Source organism: Aquarana catesbeiana, linkage group LG04 (assembly GCF_042186555.1).
Source record: "Aquarana catesbeiana isolate 2022-GZ linkage group LG04, ASM4218655v1, whole genome shotgun sequence".
NCBI lineage: Eukaryota > Metazoa > Chordata > Amphibia > Anura > Ranidae > Aquarana > Aquarana catesbeiana.
The window spans coordinates 345,897,610-345,922,644 of record NC_133327.1 but is presented as its reverse complement, the minus strand read 5'-3'; the positions used below and the strand labels follow the sequence as shown (position 1 = coordinate 345,922,644).

Genomic DNA, 25,035 nt, shown 5'->3' with positions numbered 1-25,035 from the left:
TTTCATATACTGCTCCTGGTCTCTAATAATAATAATTGAGAACCAGGATGGTATCCCAATCATGCGATCACTGGGACAGCTAATCAGTCCATTCTGCCCCTGGCGTAAAGACCCACTTAAAGAGTCTGGTCAGGAAGGGTTAATTCTGAACACCTGTCTGCATTAAATAATCAATTATGGTCCTCTCCGTACATTCTTGAATTATTCCTCATTTAGATGGTTATTATTTATATATAAACATAAACAAATGGAGGTCTGTAATGGTTTTACAGGCCAGCAGCATGCAAAATTCTTGACAATGACCTACAAGGCATCTGTTCCGTGCAGTGTTCAGGAGACAGCGTATAAAAAAAAAACACTATCTAGATGGCACAGGGTCCCTACAACACTCCATAAATGGTTTGCACAGTGTTTGCCAATGTGCTGAAGGTGCCAGGAGGAGGAGGGCACCATGCTCCATGTCCTCTGTCGTGCTAGAGGCTACGGAATTTCTGGTCTCAAGTCAAACACTGGATTTTCAAATTTACAGATATTAAGATGCCTGATGATCTGGTGGTGTTCCTCTTACACTTGACACTGAATTGCTATAAACGCTCTCTCCTACTATACCTCCTTAAGGCCACAAAGGTATGCATACCCACCTGCTGGAAACAAAATGTCTACCTCCACTCTAAAACAGTGGTTTGAAAGGATTTCCAAAATCAGACAATTGGATGGACTCTGCCAATCACACGGAAGAATGCTTTAATAAAATTTGGCTGTACTGGATCACGTTTACACGCTCCACAGAGTATAACACTTTGATGGCCTCCCATTCCCTACAGTGGTCTCTGATGTAAATGGTGCCTGTCCTGTCTCAGTCCCCTCCTTTCCCCCTGCCATTTTCCCTTTTTTCCCCCTGGACACCCTCATATGTACACAACACTTCTACCCCCTCCTCCCCCCTTTTTTGTGTTTTGTTTTGTTTTACTGACACTGGGCCAGATTTGGCTAACCTGTGGGAGCACTGGCGACACGGTTGCAGCATGTTCTTCTAGTAGCTTTGATCAGATCATTTTGATAGTGTACTATTCTAAACACCATGACCAGGTTGTGTGGTATGCTCACAGTCTAAGTTTTTTTTGCCTGCATACAGTATACTGTATCCTGCCTTCTGAGTCTGTTGTGGATGCTTTCTACAATATCGCTCTCTCAGAACGCGTTTTTTTTTTGTGTCATTTTTTGCCAAATTTTTTAAATACAGAATTAAAAAAAAAATGTCTATAAACAAGTAACCTGCAAGCAATGGTTGCAATGGGCACACAACTACTACTTATATATTTTTAAGTAATGTGATTATTCTGGTAAATACCCTTTTATAACATTTGAAGAAAGTTTCTTGGTGCAGAGTTTCTCAAAGCCTTTATCTGCTGAAAACGTGAGAACTTGAGAAGAATAAAACTTGTCATTTCTTGCAGTTCACAGTGCCAAGTGCAAAGTATACTTACAGTAGGTGTAGTAGAATCTGTTTTCAAGTCCCCCCCACCCTGAAGGAGGCTGTTAAATCTGGGCAGCATGCATGTAAATGAGACCAAGTGCTGTGATAGCAACCTTTGTGCTGAGTTCAGGGCCATAGTTCTGAATGCTTTTAGATTTCCTGCCAGTAACTGCAGAGAAGGTGACTTCATTTGTACAGTGGTGACCTGAACTTAATAATTTTCTCTAGGGATGAAGGAGCACAAATATGGACGAATACTGCTGAGTACAGAGCATGACTGTAGAACTGACAGGAAACTGAAACTGGCTTTACATATATTTTCTGCTTTCTATATGTATTATTAATATTTTTTTAACCTTATTTTTCTCCAACTGGCTCCTGTTTGCCAAAGCATAGGATTTAGGCTACAAGAACAACAAAGAGGGTGCAAACGCCTAGTGCATTATATTCAGAAAAAGCAAAAAAGGACAGGTAGCATAAATCAGAGGAAGGGGAACGGACCCCCAAAACGCGTCAGCCGATATTGACATCCATACAATTCATTGAGGTTGGAGAGCAGACTTCTGGATTCTGTGTTTTAGGTTATGCTCCCTATCCTTCTTTGCTTGTGAGTATAATTTGTATTTTTTTCCCTTCAATGAAATGCGCCCTCTGTGTTGTTTATACAGTGCTGGATTCCCCCTGATCTATTGGAGGGCTGCACCACTTGAACCTTCCAGACTGAGTTGCACTGTGGCCTTGATGATACTTGTTTTCAATGGCAGGTGTCCCTACGGTTTCTGAGCACTGAAGTGTCAAGTTTGTAATATGTGAGTTGAGGATTTAGGCTGCCTAGGCTTTAGGTCATTAAAAGGAGCTTAGGAAAACAGTTTACTAATAATGTGATCTGCATACCTGGGAACTTTTGAAAATCATAATTCTTGAGAATAGATTAGGAGTAGTGGGCAGGACTGATAGCAGCATGCGCAGCTTGCTATGGTGAATGGTGGGTTTGGCAAAATCATGTGAACAGTGTTAGGGGCTTGAAGCTTGAGCCTGTGAACAAAGTATAACACACAGGGGCCAGATCCGGGGGGGGGGGGGGTGCTGGGGTGGGCTGTGCCCCTCAAGATTTTGGTCTTGATTCTACAGGAACAGTGGCATCAGCAGGGTGGACCCTATAATGATGCACTGAAAGCTAGCCCAACCACCACAGTGCACATAGCCACAAAGATAAAATGGAAGTGTTTGCACTCCCAGATCAGACAGGCTAGATCCGACCCTGGTAACATGCATAGTGCAGGGGCCAGGTGTGCAATGTACAGAGTTTGGGGGTCAAGCGTAGGTAATGCACAAACTGCAGGAGTCAAGTGTATGTAACTGACACACTTTAGGATTCATACAGCTAAGCGCATAGAACCCCCTTTGATTCTTTTCACCAGCAGCCTCTTTACATAGCACAGAAGTACCACCTATGCACATACATACACACTACATACACATAGTACATAAACATTACATACACACTGCATAGACACTGCATACCCGTTGCATATAATGCACTTCACTAGGACATGCTATGTCCAAAGAAATGCAGCGCAATCCAAAATAGGTCAAAGCAGCTTCTAAACTGTTATGTGTCCTGCTCCATTACGGTCAATGTGAGCTACATTTGAACTGCTTTTGGAATGCACTGTAGAAGTTCAAAAGAAAACAGTATTGCTTATGAATAAGCCCAGTCAAGGTGAAATGCAACAGGGGGGCATGGCTTAGGGCAGGGACTATATCTGGAAGCCTGTTACATTGAAAAACCCCTAAGTTGTGACTTCACAGAGTGCAGCTTCATTTTCTGTCTTGTTGATCATTTGGAATGCACGTCAAATTAAGGAGAACAATGCCCATGTGCATGAGCTCCAAACATAAGCATATTTTAAAGTCCAATATAAGGAGCCCAGCTCCCAATAAGGCAAAATCTACTCTTGAACTGCCCACCCCTTAAGAAGTAATATTTACCATACTCATGTAGGCTCCCTCAAAGTGTGCAATCACTTCCACAAAGCCTGCTCTCTAAGGTGCTCCCTGCTGTGGTCACATGCCTGCCCCCTCACCCTATAAAGCAGGGTTAATAGCCCTGCATTGTAAGTAATAATGCAGAGGGACCCCCCACAGTCTGGGGCACCAGGGGAGAAAAGGAGAGCACCGGAGCTTGATGGAGTGGGGCGTAAAGTAAGTAATGCAGCCTCTTCAGCTCCACCTAGACCTAACAAGCATTTTACTCTTAAAGTGCTTGGAAGGTCCCACTGCGAGGGAAGATTTTGTTTAATTCCCAGAGTTGGGCTTTAAATTTGACCTTCTCATGGGGGAATAGGTGTTTCAAAAACTGCTACTCTATGCCCCATACAATGGCTCCTGTAGAGTGGTAACATTAAAGACCAATTTAACCCTACCCCCCTACTGTGTCAGACCTATAGATCTGCATAAGCTCATGTTCCCATTAATTGGAGAACTCTAACTCTGACTCAGCAGTGAAAAAGTAGGACCTGTATAGAGGTCTCTGCTTTTACAAGGGTCCCTCTCTGCACCCTGTTGACAGGGGTCAGGTGTTTCTACTCAGGCTGTGATTTCTTTATAAAGACAACGATCTGTAAGACATTAAACACCTTTTGTTTTGATGCACCTGGAATGTTTTTACCAGATTTAAAACAAGGGTTCAATTGGTCCTTAACCACTTGACAAGTGACGTACTGGTGGTTATACTGGGATGATCCCGGTATTGTTTTTTTGAGCCAATGGTTAGCTCTCTTGTAAAAGCAATCCTAGCGGCTAAATAGCGATTGGATTGCTTTTACAAGCAGTGCAATAGGGCATGGCTTTACTGGGATCTCACTTCTGCTGGCTGATCACAGAGGCAAACAGAGACCGGATCGGCTCTGTTTACCTCTGTGATAAAGGAACCCGGAAGCGATGAGCATACATCACTTCCAGTTTCCCCGGATGTAATTTGCGCCATTTAAAAAAAATTAAAAGAATTTGATTAGACTGATCTTAGTGTTCAAAGGCTTTCAAGGGCAGAGGAGGTATATGGGAGGAGGGTTCCAGATCTCTCCATAAATAGTATTGGTTACTGCCTATTGCTATCACAGGGGATATTTATATTCCCTGTGATAACAAAATAAAAGTGATTAAAAAAAAGTTTTTAAAGCGACAGTCTAAAGAAAAAAAAAAAAAATATTTAAAAGTTTTCAAAGCGCCCCCATCCCCCCATGCTCCCGTGCAAAGGCGAACAAATGCATCAGTCCAGCACGCACGCACGCAAACAGTGATTGTCCCTTACGTGTGAGGTATCACCGTGAATGTCAGATCATGGGCAGTAATTCTAGCACTAGACATGCCCACTTTTAAATAGTGACATGTTTGGTATCTATTTACTCGGAGTAACATAATCTTTTACATTTTATCAAACAATTGGGTATTATATTGTGTTTTTGTGCATTAAAAAAAAGGGAAATCTCACTGAGAGAGTTTTGCAGGGCTCCAGCACTTCTGCTTCAAGTTAATTTACTGCTTATTAAGTTCTTTTTTGCACTAAAGCAGGATGAGCTAAGCTGCTCCAAGAACAAGTATACTGTAACTAAGGTAAAAAACACCTGTCTGTTTTTTATTGTTGTCTTTGTCCCCTATAGGGAGATTCACCCTTTTTTGTCCTGATCTTCCAATGGAGACACAAGTTCTTCTGACCCTGGTCCTTTGTGACAAGCAGGGATTTTACTCACATTGGAAGAATTTCCAATTACTTGCTCTTGTAGCTATGGGGTAGTAAGTGAAGGGAACTCTCCACAGTAGGACATGGATGACTCTCGCTTACTATATCCAAAATGAAAAAAAAGACTCGCCTTTAGCTCTACTTTAAATCACTTCAAGGCTTCTGCTGTGAGTTTTGAAGATGCATTGCACCACAATGCCTGTAGTAGGGATTAGAATTGCCCAGCTGAACGTCCCACAATGCAATGCAAATTGCCATCATTGGCCAATGTCTTGCACGTCACCTCTGGTCAGGTGGAAGACCTTGGCCAGTGATAGTTTTCGGACAGCCCACACAATTAATAAGTCTGATCTCCCAGCATCTGCTTCTCAGTTGGTTGGAGTTTAGTAAGAGTGAGAGACAGCTGGCCTTTAGGGAGAGAGAGTCTGCTAGTGTAATATGCTACTGCACTGTTGTATAGTGCTGTTATATACAGTACTATATTCCATATTGCAACTGATGCATTGCAATAAATTGCAGTTTGTGGGGCCAGGAAGAGTGGAGTGCAAGCCCACCTGTAATCATTGTGGTTTGAGTAAACCCAACAATCCTTTTTTTAAGACTATATTTTTATCTTTTGTTTGTGTCAGCGACAGGTTCTGTTGCTGTGTTGACTACATGGGCAGCACAGTGGATTAGTGGGTTAGCACTTCTGACTTGCAGTGCTCGGGTCCCCATCTCCTATTCCAGTTAGGACACTATAGGGGTTCATTTACTAAAGGCAAATAGTAAAGGTGGTAAAGCTTCACTTTGCAAAGAAGACACAATCACGTGTGGGGGAGAGCTCTGATGATCCTAGCAATAAATGCTGCTTTTTTATTTTTCTTGCATGTGATTGGATAATCTTTGTAAAGTAAAGCTTTACCTCATTTACTAAGCTCTGGAGCAACAGCACTTTGCAAAGTACACAGTCTATGTACTTTTAGTAAATCAACCCCTGTGTTCATGGAGCTTGCTCCCTGTGCTTTTGTTTTCTCCCACATCCAAAAGAACAAAGGTATGTTAACTGACCCTAGTATGTTTATATGTGCATGAAGGCTATTGATCTTAGGATTGTGATATCCTTGAGGGCAGGGCTCACGAAATACTGAACTACTTAACCACTTGCCGCCCGCCATATAGCAATATGACGCTGGCAAAGTGGTTGCGATATCCTGACCAGATGTCATATGACGTCGCCAGGATATCAAGCTGCTGCGCCCCCCGGGGAACGCATCGTGATGATCGTTCTCACGGTGTGTCAGTCTGACACACCGCAACTCCGATCTAGGTAAAGTGTCTCTGACAGATCACAGATGTAAACAGGAAGAGCCGTTGATTGGCTTTTCCTCACTCGCGTCTGACAGATGCGAGTAGAGGAGAGGCGATTGGCTGTTTTCCTGACAGGGGGGGTCATTGTTTATCAGCGCTGCTTCCCCTTGGATGCCCACCAAAGGAACACCAGGATGCCGCCCAGGACCACCAGGGATGGCCACCACATTGGACCACCAGGTATGCCACCCTAGACCACCAGGGAAATGTCATTTAGTGCACAGGCAGCTGACAATCAGTGCCCAGGCAGATGCCCATCAGTGCCAATGAAAAATGTCTGCCAGTGCCAGTGATGCCCATCAGTGAAATCCAGTGCCAATGCCAGCCACCAGTGTCCATCAATGCCCATCAGTGCCATCTTTCAGTGCCCATCAGTGCCGCCTATCAGTGCCCAGCAGTGCCACCTATGAGTTCCCATCAGTGCCACCTATCAATGCCCATCAGTGCCGCATATCAGTGCCCATCAGTGCCACCTATGAGTGCCCATCAGTGCCACCTATCAATGCCCAGTGCCGCATATCAGTGCCACCTATCAGTGCTGCCTATCCGTGCCCATCAGTGCTGCCTATCAGTGCCCATCAGTGTCACCTATCAGTTCCCATCACTGTCACCTATCAGTGCCCATCAGTGCCGCATATCAGTGTCCATCAGTGCCACCTATGAGTGCCCATCAGTGCCGCCTATCAAAGCCCATCAGTGCCGCATATCAGTGCCACCTATCAGTGCTGCCCATCAGTGCCCATCAGTGCTGCCTATCAGTGCCGCCTATCAGTGCCCATCATCAGTGCCCATCAGTGCTGCCTATCAGTGCCCATCAGTGCTGCCTATCAGTGCCCATTGTCAGTGCCACCTTATCGGTGCCACCTTATCAGTGCCCATCAGTGCAGCTTATCAGTGCCCATCAGTGAAGGAGAAAACTTACTTATTTACAAAATTTTATAACAAAAACAAAGAAAAACGTTTTTTTTTTTCCAAAACTTTCGGTCTTTTTTTATTCGTTTAGAAAGAAATAAAAACAACAGAGGTGATCAAATACCACCCAAAGAAAGCTCTATTTGTGGGAACAAAATGACACAAATTTAGTTTGGGTGCAATGTAACATGACCGAGCAATTGTCATTTAAAAAGCGCTGAAAGCTGAAAAATGGCCTGGGCAGGAAGGTACTAAAGTGCCCTGTATTGAAGTGGTTAAACATGATTTTTTTTTTATTTGCGTGTAGGGTTCTCCTGGATATACATATCATAATGTTATCAGGGAAAAGGGTCTGACATGTATGTTTAGGGGAAACCCTGTGCCATTTTCTTTTGCATAGGGTCCCCCATTAAGATTTATATCGGACCTCATCTAGAACAAGGGTCTCATATAAATGAAGAGAATCCTTGGCTGTTTGTTTACAAAGAGCCTAGATTCATATTGGAGCGATTTGGCATGCCATTTGACATGTCAAATGGCATGCCAAATCGGCGGCTATTGCCGGCAGTGGCACCGTCCGAGTCGGTGCGGTGCTGATTCCCAAAAGTAGTTCCTGTACTACTTTTGGTGACTTGCAGGAACCCGCACAGGTGTCTGCAAATCGCTGCTGTCGGACTGCATTGCCGGGTTGAAATCGTGCGAGTTCAGCTGAACTCGCACGATTTCAATCCCGCAGCAGAGTAAACCTAGACTTACTGGCAATTTAACCACTTGCCGACCGCCCGACCACAAATGTATTGAGGTCAAGAGGCCACTGTAGGCAAAGCGACACACCTGTACGTTGCTGCCTACTCCTGGGTTTAGGGCATGGCTGGGATCTGCTGATCGTCTGTGTGCAATCACAGCCCAGAGCTCTGTGTTGATAAACAACACAGAGCTCTGTACAAAACAGGGATAAGGAATTGAGAGATCTAGTAGTAAAAGCAGCATACTTTACACACATTACACATAGTTAGGCACACATTTAACCCCTTGATCGCCCTAGATGTTAACCCCTTCCCAGCCAGTGTCATTAGTACACTGACAGTGTATAGTATTATTACTGGTCACTGTATTAAGGTCACTGGTGATGTGAATGAATGAATGAATGAAAGATTTGTAGAGCACTGCAAATGCGAACTGAATCGCCTCAAGGTGCTAGAATGCGTTCTCTGTAGCCAGCTTCTTAGAAAAGGAAGGTCTTTAGTTTTTTCCTGAAGGCCTGATGGTTTTCTTCCATGCGGATGTGGGTTGGAAGAGCGTTCCATAGTCGAGGTCCTTGGACTGCGAATCTTCGTTCTCCCTTTGATTTGTAGCGGTATTTGGGGATGATGAGGAGGTTTTGGTTAGCTGATCGAAGACTGCGATTAGGTGTGTAGTGTTTTATTTTCTCCTGGAGATATAGTGGAGTGTTTCCTTGTATGCATTTGTGGGTGAGGCAGAGGGTCTTGAATGTGATCCGATTCTTTACGGTTAGCCAGTTTAGGCACTTTAGTGATGGGGAAATAGATTCCCAGGGTTTTTTTCCTGTTAACAGTCTAGCCGCCGTGTTTTGGATGAGTTGTAAGCGCGCAAGCTGATATTGGGGTAGTCCTACGTAGAGCGAATTTGCATAGTCAAGTCGGGAATTGATGATTGTTCCCACAACTGCCGCTTTGTCCTCTTCTGGGATGAAGGGGATGAGTCTACGTAGCAGGCGTAGGAGATGGTGGAATCCGCTAACTACTGATCCTATTTGAGCATCCATTGTCACTCCTGAGTCAAAGATGACTCCGAGACTCTTGGCTTTGATGCTTGGATAGATGGTCTGTCCGAGGATGGTGGGAGGTGTCCACAGAGTCTTAATTATGGAATTTTTGTTAGCGTGTAGGAGAAGAAGTTCTGTTTTTGAACCGTTAAGTATGAGGCAGCTGATGGTCATCCAGTCGTCTATCAAAGTGAGACATTCTTCTAATTGCTGATGATGGTTTTTTTTGTCCGGTAATGCGAAAGTAGAGTTGGGTGTCATCAGCGTATGAGTGGAAGCAGAGATCCGTTTTCCTGATGATATTGAGGAGTGGGTGGATGTAGATGTTAAATAGCACTGGTGACAGGGGTGAGCCCTGAGGGACTCCACAGGAGATTGCCCGGGTTTCCGAGGTGAATGTTCCTAGTTTCACTATCTGAGAGCGATTCTCTAGGTAGGATGCAAACCATTTTAGAGCAGGAACTGTAGCTCCTGCCACTTCTGAGAGGCGGGCAAGTAAAGTATTGTGGTCCACTGTATCAAATGCTGCGCTGAGGTCTAACAGTACCAGGAGACATGATTCTCCGTCATCTGCTGCTTCGAGGGCGTCGTCCCATATTTTGAGGAGCGCTGTTTCTGTGCCATGGCCCGGGCGGAAGCCTGATTGCAGAGGGTCCAGGAGTTGGTGTGTGTCCAGGTGGCATTGTAGCTGCTGTACTACTGCTTTCTCCATGATCTTGGAGATGGTGTTGAGGCTTGTTATCGGTCTGCAGCAGTTAGGGTCCTTAGGGTCGAGATTGGGTTTCTTTAGCAGTGGCACTTAGTCAGTTCCCCCCAGCGTCAGTTAGTATCTGATTGCCCACCGCACTATCGCAGTCCCATTCTAGGTCGCTAATCATCGTCATTAGTAGTACAAAAAAAATTGTTATAACTTTTGCGCAAACCAATCACTATACAATTATTGGGATTTCTTTTATCAAAGACATGTAGCAGAATACATTTTGGCCAAAACATGTTTATTATTTATACATTTTTTTTATTGGATATGTTTTATAGCAGGAAGTAAAAAATATTGGGTTTTTTTTCCAAATTTTTGTTTATATTGCAAAAAATAAAAAACCCGGTGCTGATCAAATACAACCAAAATAAAGCTCTATTTGTGTGAAAAAAATTATATAAATTTTATTTGGATACAGTATTGCATGACCGCGCAATTACCAGTTAAAGTAGTACAGTGCCGAATATTAAAAAAGGTCTGGTCATAAAGGGAGTAAAATCTTGCAGAGCTCAGTTGGTTGAACAACATTTTTTTTCTTTGTAAATGTAATTTTTGGTGTTGTAGGTTGAATACATCCATGTATGCAGGTTTAAGACATTCTGCAAGCATGCTATTTAAGGGATCTCTATATTTTTAATGTTTTGTTTTAAGCGTTATTAAAACTACTGCTCCTCACCAAAAAATTGCATTGGTATATGTCCCCCACTGCAGTATTCAGCTCCCCATAACCTTTGTGTAGCACCCTCTAGCTAGGTGCTAGTGCACATAGTTGTTATTGTAGGAAAATTTGGCCTGGCTGAGAACCAGGCCTGGGTTGAATCTGGGTCAGGGCTGAGTGACTCTGAGGGACTCTGGTAACCCCCCCCCCTGTTCTCTGGAACCTTGGAGAAGCTTCCAGAAGTAAAGGGTGGAGTCTTTGAGTATTGACGAGGGCACCAGCCAATCCCCAGCAAAATGGGCTGGCAGGGGGCAGGCACCTCATAAATACTCAGGAGTCATGCCAGTAGGGGCAGTCAGATGGAAGATGGAAAAGGAGTGCTGAGGAGGCTGTCGGCGGCCCTTGAGGGTGCCCTCCAGTCTGGGGGGGTGACCTTGGCCTGGGGCTCAGGTGCTGGAGAGACCCTCTACAACACACAGAGGAAATTCTTCCTGGAGGCACGGGCACAAGGAGAGGAAAGCACATCCAGGAGTTCTCCAGAGGAGCCAGCCAGGTGTGCTTTTTAGTGAACAGTCTGTGGGGACTGTGGAGAGAGAGAGTGTCAGTTTGGAAGGACTGTGGACAAGTAGCCAGGAGGGCTAGTAAAAGGAGCAGCTGCAGCCAGGTGGGCTGGCAGTGTCTGAAGAGGTGGTGCTGGGATCAGTAGGCACAGGGTTGGAAGCTGGACACTGACTTTTGCTCCACATTTAAAGGGGCCTCGGGTTCCTGCCTATAACAGGATGTTGCTCTAAGATCCGACTGAGTGCTGTGTCAGGATCATCTTTTTGTCAAGTGTACCAGTGGAGTTCTGCAAGCAAGTGTGCTGGCGGAGCAGAGGAGTGTATATAGACTGTATATACTGTAGGAAAGTTGCCCCAGAAGTTGTTTGAAGTCAAGTGGGCATCCCCTAATACCCCTACTCCCCATCCAAATTATATCTCCTCAATAAAATGCAAAAAAACAAGTGCTGGTCTGTTTTTCTCACTCTGGGAGACTGTGGAAATTCGGTGTGCCCGGTTGTGCAGGGAGGGGGATCTCATTTCACCTGCGGCACCTACGTGTGGTGCACTACATTTGTTTGACGATCCCTCGCCTAACAGCCTAGAACATGGCCTATTACTTTCTAAGATTAGGCTCCGATTATTTTTAACTGAGTTTGGATTTGGCATCTGAGCCTCAGTAAAGTTCGCAGAATGTACCCCAAACTGGACCCAGGCACAGCTTGTCACTAGCCTCCAGTTACAAAGGTTATTAGGGGGTTCTTGAAAGCTCATTTACTGTTGGCTAGGAATATGTAAATGCTTTATAATAAGCCCACAAACAAAAGATACCCACTCTTAAGTGCTGGTGTCCACCAATGACATCCAACCCTAAAATTACAGTTCACCATGCATGTAGTTATTTGAAGAGTAACCAGTTAAAAAGTATTCTATTGTATTTAACCTTAAAATGTATATAGTAGTGTCTAATATTTCCCATGGTGTTCATCCTTTTCCTCTGTCCTTACTGGGATCCAAAATTGGGGGAGTAAAAGGTTTCACCCTGGTGTTCTTTGTGTATCTGAAGCGTGGAAGGGGGGAAGTTCTGCATCCTTATCTGGAATTCCATGAGGACTAAGGAAAACTTACCACAGAATATTAGCCGCATCTGGATACATTTTAAAGTCAGTACAAAAAAATGCGATATTATAGATAGCAGCTGACACAGAAAGGTAGGTTGTACATGAGTGCTCCTGATACCAGCATCACCTCTGATGTTCAGGTATCCATTGTCAGCAAACACCATTTCTTTGGGAAGGCTGTTTCATTTCTTCAGTAAATTATTTAAATGCTTAAAAGCATTGCAAGTCAGTTTTGCATGCCATAGTCAAATATGTGCTGTCAAAGCCAAAGCAATAATAGTCTTATTAGTCTTTATGCCTGGTGTGCTGGGATGGTAGCTTCAGGTAGCTTTTTTGTTATTCATATATTTTCTTTTAAAAGAATAAAAGAATAAAAATGTGGCTCCAAGTGTGTAGACAATATTAAAAAAAAATGTTTCAGCATTATGACCAAAATAGGCAATCTGTTGTTTTCCATCTGGTGAATGTACTAAAAACAGGGGACCTTGTCCCATTATTGATTTGTGGAGAATGTTATGGCAAACTATGTTGTAATATCTCTCCAGGAGATGTGAGGCAAATGTGTGGATGTAAAGCCATGTTTTAAAGCACAATAATACATTACTTGGATGATTTTCAAAAGAACTCAAAAATGATTTTCAAAAAGGTACTGTCAATATATTACTGGTATTTGCACACATGAGCCCACAACTATTCTTCCACATAACAGTTAGTTGTATTTCTTCCTGCATATAACATTAATGCTTAAGGTTCACGCTCTTGCCGGTTTGTGGCCCGCGTTTGTGCAGGCATGGCAAGCCCATTCATTTGAAGCAGGATTTTAAAAAACGCAGTGGCCAGGAAATCGCATCATGCTTTTGCACCATGTGATTTCTCTGTGGTTCCCGCAAACGTGCTGTGTTTTTAGATGCATGGGATGTCATCAACAAGGAATGCATTTTTAGAGAGCAGCGCGTTTTAACTGCAGGTGGTTGCGATTCCCACACCCGCAACCACCCGCAATAGTGTGAACCTGGGCGTTTCACCCAAAATAGGCTTAATTGCAGAGGACCTCTGCAACTATGACTGCCTTTAGTAAAACGTGTTAGTGTGAGCAGTCTGCAGGTACTGTCATTTTGGCTCTGTGGAATAACATTTTGTTGCACTGAGCGATGTCATCGGAGTGCAGCTATGTCTTCACTTCACGCATTATTAAATTGACAGTCACAGAATGAGGACTTAAGTAAAAAATGGGGGCTAGGCAGCATAAGGACATACCAAAAAAAAAAAAGACAAGCACATACAATATGTACAATAAAGAGTTTACAGGTAGAAAAATCATTGAATGCCAGGCACAAGTTCTTTATAACTATAGGAGTGAGACAGACTGAGATGTCCGCTTGATAGAAATATTCCTGCTTACATCTCTATTAACAGGTCAAGCTGGTAAACATCCACAATTTGGCTGTTAAATCAATAACTGTGACCGTATTCAACCTTGGTTTTAGGAATGTAGAAAAAAGGCTATTGATATTCAAGTTCACCTTTGCTATTAGAGCCATGCACCATTTTAGACTCATGTAGGAAAAACAGGTAGATTTATGTACAATTTAGGTACATTTAGGTACAATTACCTAAATCATTAAAGGGAAAATACCTGCAATTAAATGACTCTTACCTGGATAAGATACTGGGAACAGAGGTTCAAGAGCTCAAGTAATTGCAAGTGACTACCAGCAGCCAGTACGTCTTGAATGGCTCCAGGTTCCAGAAGAATCTAATAAATAAGCAAACGCAGTTAAAAACAAAGCATTTTGCCACTGAATATCAGTGCTATGCACCTTCACATTTCGAGGGCCTCCTTCAAAAAATTACTGTGAGTTCATATACAAATGTTAAAATGAATATAATATAATTGCATAAAATCTATTAAACATTTTCAAAAGATTGAGGTCAATGATGCGGTCTGAAGTAGAACTTCGGTGTGTTTGTTGTCTTCCAAAGGGGAATGGGCTGACGTCATAGACTTGTCAGCAGGAGCACAACAAGACTGGCTTAAAATAACAGGCATTTTGCCATTTACAAAACTCTGGACTAACAAAATGTTGTCTATATTAACCAATCAGCTGCTAACGTTTATGTTCAAACTTCCACTAAATTCAGCTGGAATCTTATGTATCAGAGCTATTACTTTTTTTGGGCATTTTTTTTGGTTTTCAAATCAGGTGATAGATGGATGGATAGATAGATAACATACATAGATAAGATACATAGATTAGATAGATAAGATAGATAAATAAGATAGATAATTAGATAGATAGATAGATAGATAGATAGATAGATAGATAGATAGATAGATAGATAGATAGATAGATAGATAGATAGATAGATAGATAGATGCAATCATTAATAACTGCAATAATATTAAAATGCCATTTAATGTTGTATTAGTTCATCTGGAACAGCTGACTATTTTCAGTTCTATCATAATGTATTTCTTATTTACTCTGACATAATAATAATGATAATAATAATAATAGTAATGTTTTGTGATACTCTGCTTTGAAGAGTATAGGCTTGACTGACTGCTAGCCACTGAAGAACTGTGCTGGTAGTAAGTATTAATGTGTTCTCTCCCAGAATCCTGACCTCTTTTCTCATGAAGACACAGTCAGCAGCATGAAGCCTTTTATTCAATTATTCTGATTTTTAACTATGAAATGAGAAGAACTGCAGTGAAGTGAACCTGTGTTCACTGTAAACATTTAATCAGTTTGTATTTTCTTCACCTCATATCGCACTAATAAATCAGGCTCAGAAAAGCACTGCAAAACATGTTTGGGATATTTACTTATATAGTAACAAAATATACATTTTTCAAGTTATAGTAATTATCCTCTTATTAACATGAATAATATTACTTGCATTATTAGTACTGTAATATATAAAACTTTACTTGTGAATAGGTGCTTGTAGTCTGTATATTAGCCACTAGATGGCCCCATAGGCTAACTAATAAGATTACCAATGCTACTTCTGGCGAAAGAGAAATGCATGAAATGTGGATATACTGAAGACACACTCTTAAATAATTCACCATGTCCCACCATCATTTTTACTTTCATTACTTTAGAAAGTATGAAATAGGGGAATAAAGTGCACCTACCAAATACTTAAGACCAAAGTTTCAGTCTTTTTTTATGTGACTTTTACATTTTATGGGCCCATTTACCCAGTTGCATTGTTCTGAATTGCACCTCAAAGCACATCAATACACGGCATATCACACATTAACACACAGCAAAGGAGATGATGGGTCCTAAATGCTTGCTTCTTTAATCATCCTGTTGCATTAAATATAGAGACGTGTAGATTTATCTCTACATCTAATACAATTTAAAAAATATAAAAGAAAAAGCATGTAACCATGTGAAAGTCAAATCAACAATGACTTTAGGATAAACACTGAAATAACCTAAAATATGTACCCACGGAAATTAGACTTTTCCTTTAATTGCTATATATTGTATGAATTTTTTTCCCCAATAAACAGGCTTCTATCTTATGTTTGTATTTGTTGGTCAAAAAGCAGACATCAATTTTCCTGATTTGATTTGTTCTTGTATTTCCTGTCTTTGTATGCACAGCTTATTAAATTGCTATGAAATTGACCAGCAAATCCAATCCAGGTCAATCAAATATGACCAGATTAATCTTCTTTTTAGAAAAAGTCCCCCTAATCTTGTCTAGCACTAAAGATACATCTTTTTTGCCTGTGTGCAAGGGGTCCAAACATGACTTTAATACAAAAAAATATGAATGTGAGTTTTTATTTATTATTTTTACATTTATTCATACTTTCTGCACACACATTTTCTACCACTGATGATTCCCTATGCCATTCAGTTTTAGGATAGGGCTTACAGTGAATCTAAAGCCAAAACTTCTATTTTGCTGTATTGTATAGGTTACAAAATGGTTAAAGTATTACTAAACCCAGGACCCTGCATTCACTATATCTGGTCTCCCACAGTACACAGAACATGGAAATGCAATTATTTAATAAATATAGACTGCTAAATACCCTTTCTCATTAGCAGTTAGAGCAGTCTTTTGACTTCTATCAGTGTCCAGCCAAGCACTGGTTAAAGCTTGAAGGAGGGGTTTCTATGAGTCCTATAAGACTGCAAGACCCCCGACCTTCTGTCTGGACAGTGCTGATTGGCCCTGTGCTGATCACGTGCACCCTCCCAAGAAAAAAAAAAAACACCTACCTAACAATGCACACCAAACTGAGCATGTGCAACCTGATTCCATAAACCCTGTGTTATCAGGAAATTATTAGGGGACAATGGAAGGAGGATCAGAGAAGACAGGATCAAACAGCCTTTTTTACACAATGCAGAGGATTAACACCTTAGGTTTCACGGTGAGCATAACAAAGCATGCTTTACTGCATATACACACTGATTTTACTGTTGTGGGTTTAGTAACACTTTAAGCCAGGTTATTTATTGCAATTTTTAATTTTTTTTTTTGCTTTTCCTGTCTTGGAGGGGAGATTTCACTTCACTTCACTTCCAGAGATACAACAGGAAGTGAAAGGAAATCTCTGCAAAGCGAGGGGAAATCCCCCCTTAGACAGTTGTTACCACAACAAGTGCCCCATTGAAAGAATTGCCCTCACACCATTACTGTCAGACTGAAAAATGTTGAATTTTATTTTACTTTCTGTACATAAGACAATGGTCTCCAGGACACATGGAAAAGGCAAAGCTCCCAAATTGAAAAACAGCAATAAAGCCTGGCGGGGCTTACAATCCTTACATGTTTTGGCATTACATGCATTTTAAAGTGGATACATTTTTACAATTCCAGTAATTCCATTTTGGTTTTGCTATGGTTTATAACAAAGGTGTACAAAAGCTTGTACAAATTCCTTTACTCTAAACAATGTGATATTTAAAATACAGCCATGAAAGTACATAGTCTCTAAGCATTTACAGCGATCTGCTAGATGATACTAAATGTGTACAGTACCTGCCCAGTGTAGGCAAAATCCAGGGCCTGTTTTAATCCAAGGCTGGTCACACCATGCAAGTTAACTTCATCGGCTTCACTTTCCACCATGCACAGACTAAACATTGCCTGGATAAAGAAGGGACCCCATTAAACCATTTCATAAACGACATGACAAGAAATATGCAGCCAAATAACTTTCTTCAGTTAAGCTTTGTCTAGATTGTTTTTTTTTTTGTGAGCTCAAAAAGACCAAATTCTGTCTATTTTGCTGTTATTTTATAAAATGTGCACAGTGTGTTTTGCAAATAATAAATATAACATAGAAACATTTCAGATTTTATACTTCCAGCTAGTAAGCAGGGTATGCAAAGCAGCAAAGCCATTGAAGCAGCTAATAAGTGTATGAGCAGTGCGGGACTTTCTAATTAAAAAGCCCAGTATTCTCTACAAAAGCTGTTTAATGGAAGCAGCTAGAATGTAATGTTTATTTGTAAAAAAAAAAAAAATGTATAGAAATATTCAAAAACGTATATTAAACATGGTTGTAAATTGGTAAACTTTAGAAATTAAAATAAAACAGATCAAAAACTAAAAGGACCGCCTAAGAACATTTGAAACTACATTAAGAAAGAAATATTATTCTAACCTCTAGATTTTACAGATACACATGGAGAAAACAATGGTTTAAAAGCATATGCAATGTTTTTTTTTCAAAATATCATTCAAAAATATTATAGGGAACAATATCAAACCCAAAATGCCATATTTACCATCACGTATGTATGTATACAGTATTTAAAGTGGTATTAAAGACAGAATTTTTTTTCATGAAAAATAACAAAATAACGAACATGTCATACTTGTGTATTGGTTTTGCACAGAGCAACCCCGATCCTCCTCTGCTCCAGTTCCACGCCACCACTCCTGGCCCCTACCCCCTGCCAAGTGCCCTAAGAGAAAACAGCTTGCTGTGGGGGCACCTAAGCAGGCTCGCTCCCCAGCCGCTGCTTTGCATGTGCATTCAGAGCCATGGCTTGGCCCCACCCCCTCTCTCTTCTCATTGGCTCACTAGCTGTGATTGACAGCAGCGGAAGCCAATGGCTCCCACTGCTGTCTCAGCCAATGAGGAGGGAGAGTCCCGGAGAGCCACTGCTCCTGTGTACATCGCTAGATCAAGATGGGGCTCAGGTAAGTATTGGGGGGGCTGCTGCACACAGGTTTTTCTACCTTCATGGTAAACCTTAAGCCTTTACAAACACTTTAACTCTTCTGTGGCAACAGAACGGACACTTAATGCCAGCAATGGCTTACTATAAACTTATAACACTTGTATTTTACATAACAACCTGATATGATATATAAGACAGGGGACAATGCCCTTAGCGGAGTGTCCATTCTTTTTTCAGCTTGGTCGACAGGGAAAGGCGAAGGTTTACTATAGAGAGAGGTCAGAAAGTCGGCCAAGGCCGCTGAGACTTTATTTGGATCAGAAGTGAGATATCTCCATTGGTGGAGCGAAGGCAGATGGGTTTGTGGGCACGAGCTTCTGCATTGAGTTTCCTGGCGAGCATTGCACCGGGCTTATTTGCACAGGAATAAAATGTATGCTTTTTCCACCGCAGAGCCTTCTCAGCTCTGTCGAAGGCCAATAAGTCTAGTACAGCCATGGAAGTATCACGGATCCGCTTTTCTCTGTCACGTTTTTGGGAAGACGCTATCTGTATACAATGGCCTTGCATGTAGCCTTGTGAGCTTCCCATAAGGAAATGGCCGACAACACAGAGCCTACATTTTCCCTGAAAAAGGTTTGGAGGCGGGAGTGGAGAGGAGAGCATCCTGGGATGTAAGGAGTGAGTCGTTCACCCACCACTGAAAAGTAGGACGGGTCAGGCCCGAGAGGGTGAGCAAAAAAACTATTGGGTCATGATACGACCAAGCATAGGGTGGATTGAGATTTTGTGTATAGAAGAGATGAAGCATAGGGAAATGATGACATGGTCAATCCTACAGAAGCTATTATGTGGACAGGAATAGAAAGTAAAGTCGCGGGGGTGAAGCTCCCGCCAAGCGTCCACCAAACCGTGGGACTGTATGAGAGATCTCATCTGCTCCTCCATGACCGGGTCGTAAGAGGGAGTAGATCCTGGTGCGTATCTCCTATCCACCGATGAATCCAGGCCATGTTCAAGTCACCCATCAGGATAAGGATGCCGGAACTATGCTGGTAGACTACTTTAAGGAGGTGAGAGAAGAACTTGTGTTGAAAGCAGTTGGGGGCATAGTAGGCAACCAAGGTTACGGTCTGGCCATTTAGGGTGCCCTGAAGTAACAGGTACCTACCGGTCGGGTCTGCGTTTTCCTTGGTGCATGAGAATAAGAGATTGCATCTAAAGGTGATTAGGAACCCACTCTGTTTCTCAGGGGCGGAGGCTAGATAAAAAGTTAAGATAGTGAGGGGAGAGGTATTTTAGAGAAAAAGAGGAGGAAAACCTGGTCTCTTGCAAGGATACTACATGACTAGATTTTAGGTGGCAAAATACCTTTGATCGCTTTGACAGCAAGTTAAACACATGGATATTATGAGAGTAAAACTTCAACGCGGATTGGGCCATAGCGAGGAGACATGAATTCGCTTCCATAATGGAGTCCAGCAGTAGTAGCCAAACCTAACAGGATCTTGGGTCCGTGACCTTTGAGAATTGCCAGCCTGAGGGAACGAAAGAGAACAGGGATATGGGGGGAAGTAGTAAGAGAGGGAGGAGTCAGGGCAGGGGGAGGACAAAATAACAACAAAATATTGAAGACAAAAGGTTTGTACTAAGTACGCCGTGCTGAGCACGGACCACATCTCAGATAAGACGTGCAAGGTGGGGGAGCTCACATGGTTGTGCTAGGCCTTAACAGCTTAAAATATAATAGAAGAGGAAGGGCTTCCAGAGGAAAGGGAAGAAAAAAAAAAGGGGGGGGCATATGTACAACCTTTAGGGGATCAAATGAGACATTTGTATAAGGTGCCCTGGCCAACAGGGCAGGGCAAGTCCGTTAACATTCATCCCAATAATGAACTATAATAGGGGAGTACCCAAGGTAATAATTAATTTGAAATTTCCTTAAAACATCAGTAGATAAACAACCCTCAAGATTCAGGGGGTCAGTCATTGAATCCGTCAGGGAGTCTCCCGGAGCGTGCCACCATCTGCAAAAGCCAGAGTGAAATGAGCCCTTCGGAGAGCCCGAGGGAAAAAGAAAATAATAATAAAAATAAAAAAACAGGGCTCACAGGCAACGGCTCGCTTGTTTGCAAACAGAGGAAATGAAAGGAGGAGGGCAACAAAGGGGGGGTAGGGGGAGCGGACTGGATGGGGGAATGGCGGGGATGTGGGGGAGGGGAAAGGGGTTGTGGTGAGCTCCTGAGCCTTCCATGCGAGCCCTCAATGACCAAGTAGCCAGAACCAAGTGTACAGGGAGGTGGGAGGGAGACACCACACATCATACAAAGCAAAGAGGTTCGTGTGTCCAAGCAACAGCTGAAAGTTCCACTGGTGTTCTCTCGACATGGAGGCTCAGGGCAGGGGGTAGGAGGTGGAATGCAGGATAGTTGGTAGGCTTTGAAAGTCAAATTGCATTCATTAAGGGGGCGAGTGGATGTGCAGAAGTCCTGGAGCAGCAAGGTGGATTCCAATGGGATATGGAGAAAGAGGTATGGGTGGTTCAGGGCTAGGCGTTGGGCAGCGTCACCGCCGCTTCTGGAGGTGAGTGACCAAATATAGCGGTGGTCCTTATGTGGATATTAGTGAGAGTGGGGGCCAGCAATAGAGCTTACAGTTTTGGGCTGGGTCCAAGCTGATGAAACACTGCCGGGCTGGAACTCAGCAGGGGTCAGAGGTGAATAATGGAAAAAAAATCAAGCCAAAAAGTGAAAAAAAAAGGGGAGTCCTCAGAGCCAAACTGGGAGTAGGGGTCCAGACTCGAGGCAGGTGCTTCAAAGATGGCGTCCGGCGGGGAGGCCTCAGTCGGATCTCTGCCTATGGATTTTGTGCTGGACGCTCGAGTGGCCATTGTTCTATTACCCATAAGGTGCGCGGGGGTAGCGTGGGTGAGCGGGAATGGTGGAAGCCAGGGATGCCCTCGCAGTGTGCCGGTGGTTTGTCCGATGTATCTGGGCGGCAAGGAGCGAAGCTATCAAGCAGCCATCATTGTTTGCTGCTCGCGGGCGTCCCCCGGTACGTCTTTTTTTAAGCAACTTTGTTTAAGCAACATAGTCCTTATAAGACTGAACCGTCCATTGTTTTTTAACACGTTTCATGGATATAATCTGCTCCTTCATAACAGGACATAAACATGATAGTACTTTGAGCATAAAAACTTGTCCAAACCAGCATGGCTGTGTAATAAAGGGCAAAGCTACTCCTTGGGCAGACACAGGGGCATGGGGGATTCCCTCAACAGAACAAACCAGATAAGAAACAACACCCTATCAATTTTGGTTTATTCTCAGGATTATCAGGGATTTCAAAAACTCAATGTTATACAGTGGTTGTGGTAGCTACCACTGTGTCTAGCAACACAGTGGTAGTTGCTAGAAGCTCTAAACCAGGTCAAACTTTCACTTTAAAATATGCAAGCCCAATCACTAAAGTCTCATATAGACTTTAACATGTAAATGTAGTTTTAAAAATGTTCATCATTTTTAAATTCACAGTTTTCATTAAAGTGGTTGTAAAGCCTTAAGGTGTTTAACATTAATGCATTATATGCATTAAAGTAAAAAACCTTCTGTGCCAGAGCCCCACCCCCATACTTACCTGAGCCCATTCTCAATCCAATGCTGTGCATTAGAGCAGCATGTCTCTCAGCTCTCTCCTTCCTCACTGGTCAGATTAATAGCAGCAGGAGCCATCGATAGACGGAGACAAGGTAGCTCCGGTTCGAGCCCGCACCAATGCCCCCATAGAAAGCTGCTTTCTATGGAGGCACTTACCGAAGAAGAGAAGCCAAGAGCACCGACGGGGGAGCCCAGGAAGGAAGGATCAGGTCTGCTCTGTGCAATGCCATTGAACAGAGCAGGTAAGTATGACATGTTTATTATTTTTCTATTATTTAATTAAAAATAAAAACTTTGAAGCTTTACAATCACTTTAAAATAATAACTAGTGATCCAGACATTGTCCAGGCATTTCCTTGTATAGGGTGACAAAGCTCTGCCTTGTATCCCATGTGTGTTCCTGTGCTATCACTCTGTAACATGAGCTTCATATATAAATAATGACCCACAATGTAAATCCAATGTCAGTCATATCATTCAGTGATATAGATCCATTAATAAGAACTATGAATGACCCCTATCAACCCAGTGCCACAGTAACTCACCACTATGACAATCTTCTCCTGCCGCTTCTTCTGTCACAAATGGCAGGTCCCTAATGGCTGCTGTAAGTAAAAAAACAGCTGGCGAAACTGGGTAATGTCATTGACCAAATATGTTCCATGATCATATTTGGTTAATGATGTCATCCGGGATCCTCCGGCCACTTTGTATACAAACAAAATTAAGCCAGTAGGGAACTGTCATTCAGCAGATGTTTTTTTGTTTTTACATTTTTAATTGTCACTTTTATAAGACTACATTGTACTGCTGCACAACTTTACTTGCAGGTTTAAGGCATCCCCCAAGCATGTTATTTAAAGCATTAATGTATTTTTCATGTTTCCTCTTAAGCCACATGAAAAGACCTTCTCCTAGGTGAATCGTATTTAAAAAAAAAAAAGTTTTCATTGGTACCTATTTTCAATGCCCAGCTACCCATGTCCTCTTAAAGTAAAAAAAAAAAAAAAAAAAAAGCTTACAAATTTGCCTTGAAAAGGGCCAGAAAAAATAAGATATAGCTCCTCTATACTCCAAAATGGTTCACTGCTATGTTTGGCATTTGAGGATCCTCCTCTAAACCTAACTCAGGCTACTTTTCTCATCACTAATCCTAATTCATGGTTTTCATCAAATTCATAGCATTTAGTGAGCAAAAGATCAGTTTACCCCTCCTTGAGTTTCTTTTATATATACGTTAACAGTTACAAGCAAATATCATGTAACTGTTAACTGTAATTTGCATACATTATAATGAGCTGTAAGATTGTTCTATTAGCACTTTGCTTCATATGAATTTATTAAAAATGTGCAACATTCACACATCAGTGGAGGAATTATGTGATATTGCCTAATATCTATCAATTAACATTTATAATAGTGAATTAACTCCCACAGTCACCTGCAAACCATAAATCAGGCTCAGATTAGGAGTGCCAGCCACTTGATGTATTAGGCTTTGATGCACTACTTAGTGCTCCCACCCTAACATATTTCAAGCTTTGGGACCCTGGACACGGAATTGGGCAGACTTACAAGAGAGGAAAAATACAGGCAGGAGCTCACCAGTGGGGTGATGCTTAAACATAGGCCAATGAATAGGCTGGAGGCAGAGAGTTGACATGGTTACCTATAGCTCTCAATGGTTAAGTCAGCTCCTGGCTTTATATCACGGCTGAGAAAACTTGCACATATGATATGCAGTTCTTGTTAAAATATGTATATTTCAATTTCACCTTTAACTGTCTGGTTCCCCATTAAGAAGAAGGGCACATTTAGGGTTGTGGGGTTAGGGAGGAGGTCATTGTTTTCTGCTCTCTACATCGGGGTATTACAGTTATATGTTGACCTAGGATAGATGCAACCTCTGAAAGCCACTCCATAAATCCCAGATATTACAACCCCTGGCAAAAATTATGGAATCACCAGTCCCTGAGGATGTTCCTTCAGTTGTTTATTGTTGTAGAAAAAAAGCAGATCACAGACATGACCAAAAACTAAATGCATTTCAAATGGCAACTTTCTGGCTTTAAGAAACACTGAAAGAAATCAAGAAAAATAATTGTGGTGGCCAGTAACAGTTAGATTTATAGAACAAGCACAGGGAATAAATTGTGGAATCACTCAATTCTGAGGAAAAAATTATGGAATCACCCTGTAAATTTTAATTACAAACACTAACACCTGCATCAGATTAAATCTGCTTGTTAATATGTAGGTAAAAAGGAGTGCTCACACCTTGGAGAGCTGTTGCAACAAGTGGACTGACATGAAGCATGGCTCCAACACCAGAGATGTCAATTGAAAAAAAGGAGAGGATTATCAAACTCCTTAAAGAGGGTAAATCATCACGCAGTGTTGCACAAGATGTTGGTTGTTCACAGTCAGCTGTGTCTAAAACATGGACCAAATACAAACAACATGGGAAGGTGGTTAAAGGCAAGCATACTGGTAGATCAAGGAAGACATCAAAGCGTCAAGACAGAAAACTTAAAGCAATATGCCTTGAAAACAGAAAATGTACAACAAAACAAATGAGGAACAAATGGGAGGAAACTGGAGTCAACATCTGTGACCGAACTGTAAGAAAACGCCTAAAGGAAATGAGATTTACATACAGAAAAGCTAAAAGAAAGCCATCTCTAACACCTAAACACAAAAAAACAAGGTTACAATGGGCTAAGGAAAGGCAATCGTGGACTGTGGATGATTGGATGAAAGTCATATTCAGTGATGAATCTCGAATCTGCATTGGGCAAGGTGATGATGCTGGAACTTTTGTTTGGTGCCGTTCCAATGAGATTTATGCAAACGACTGTCTGAAGAAA

General features: G+C 42.1%; 1 protein-coding gene across 3 annotated transcripts in view; it reads right to left on the bottom strand.

The window, feature by feature from the left end:
• Positions 1 to 25,035, bottom strand: part of KLHL32 (kelch like family member 32) — a 318,383-nt gene that overhangs the window by 205,991 nt on the left and 87,357 nt on the right. For all 3 annotated transcript variants that reach the window (XM_073626976.1, XM_073626973.1, XM_073626974.1), the window contains 2 exons: positions 17,362 to 17,469; positions 14,000 to 14,098 (listed from right to left, as the gene is read on the bottom strand). In XM_073626976.1, the coding sequence (XP_073483077.1) occupies positions 14,000 to 14,098; positions 17,362 to 17,469 (207 nt within the window). The remainder of the gene's footprint in view (positions 1 to 13,999; positions 14,099 to 17,361; positions 17,470 to 25,035) is intronic.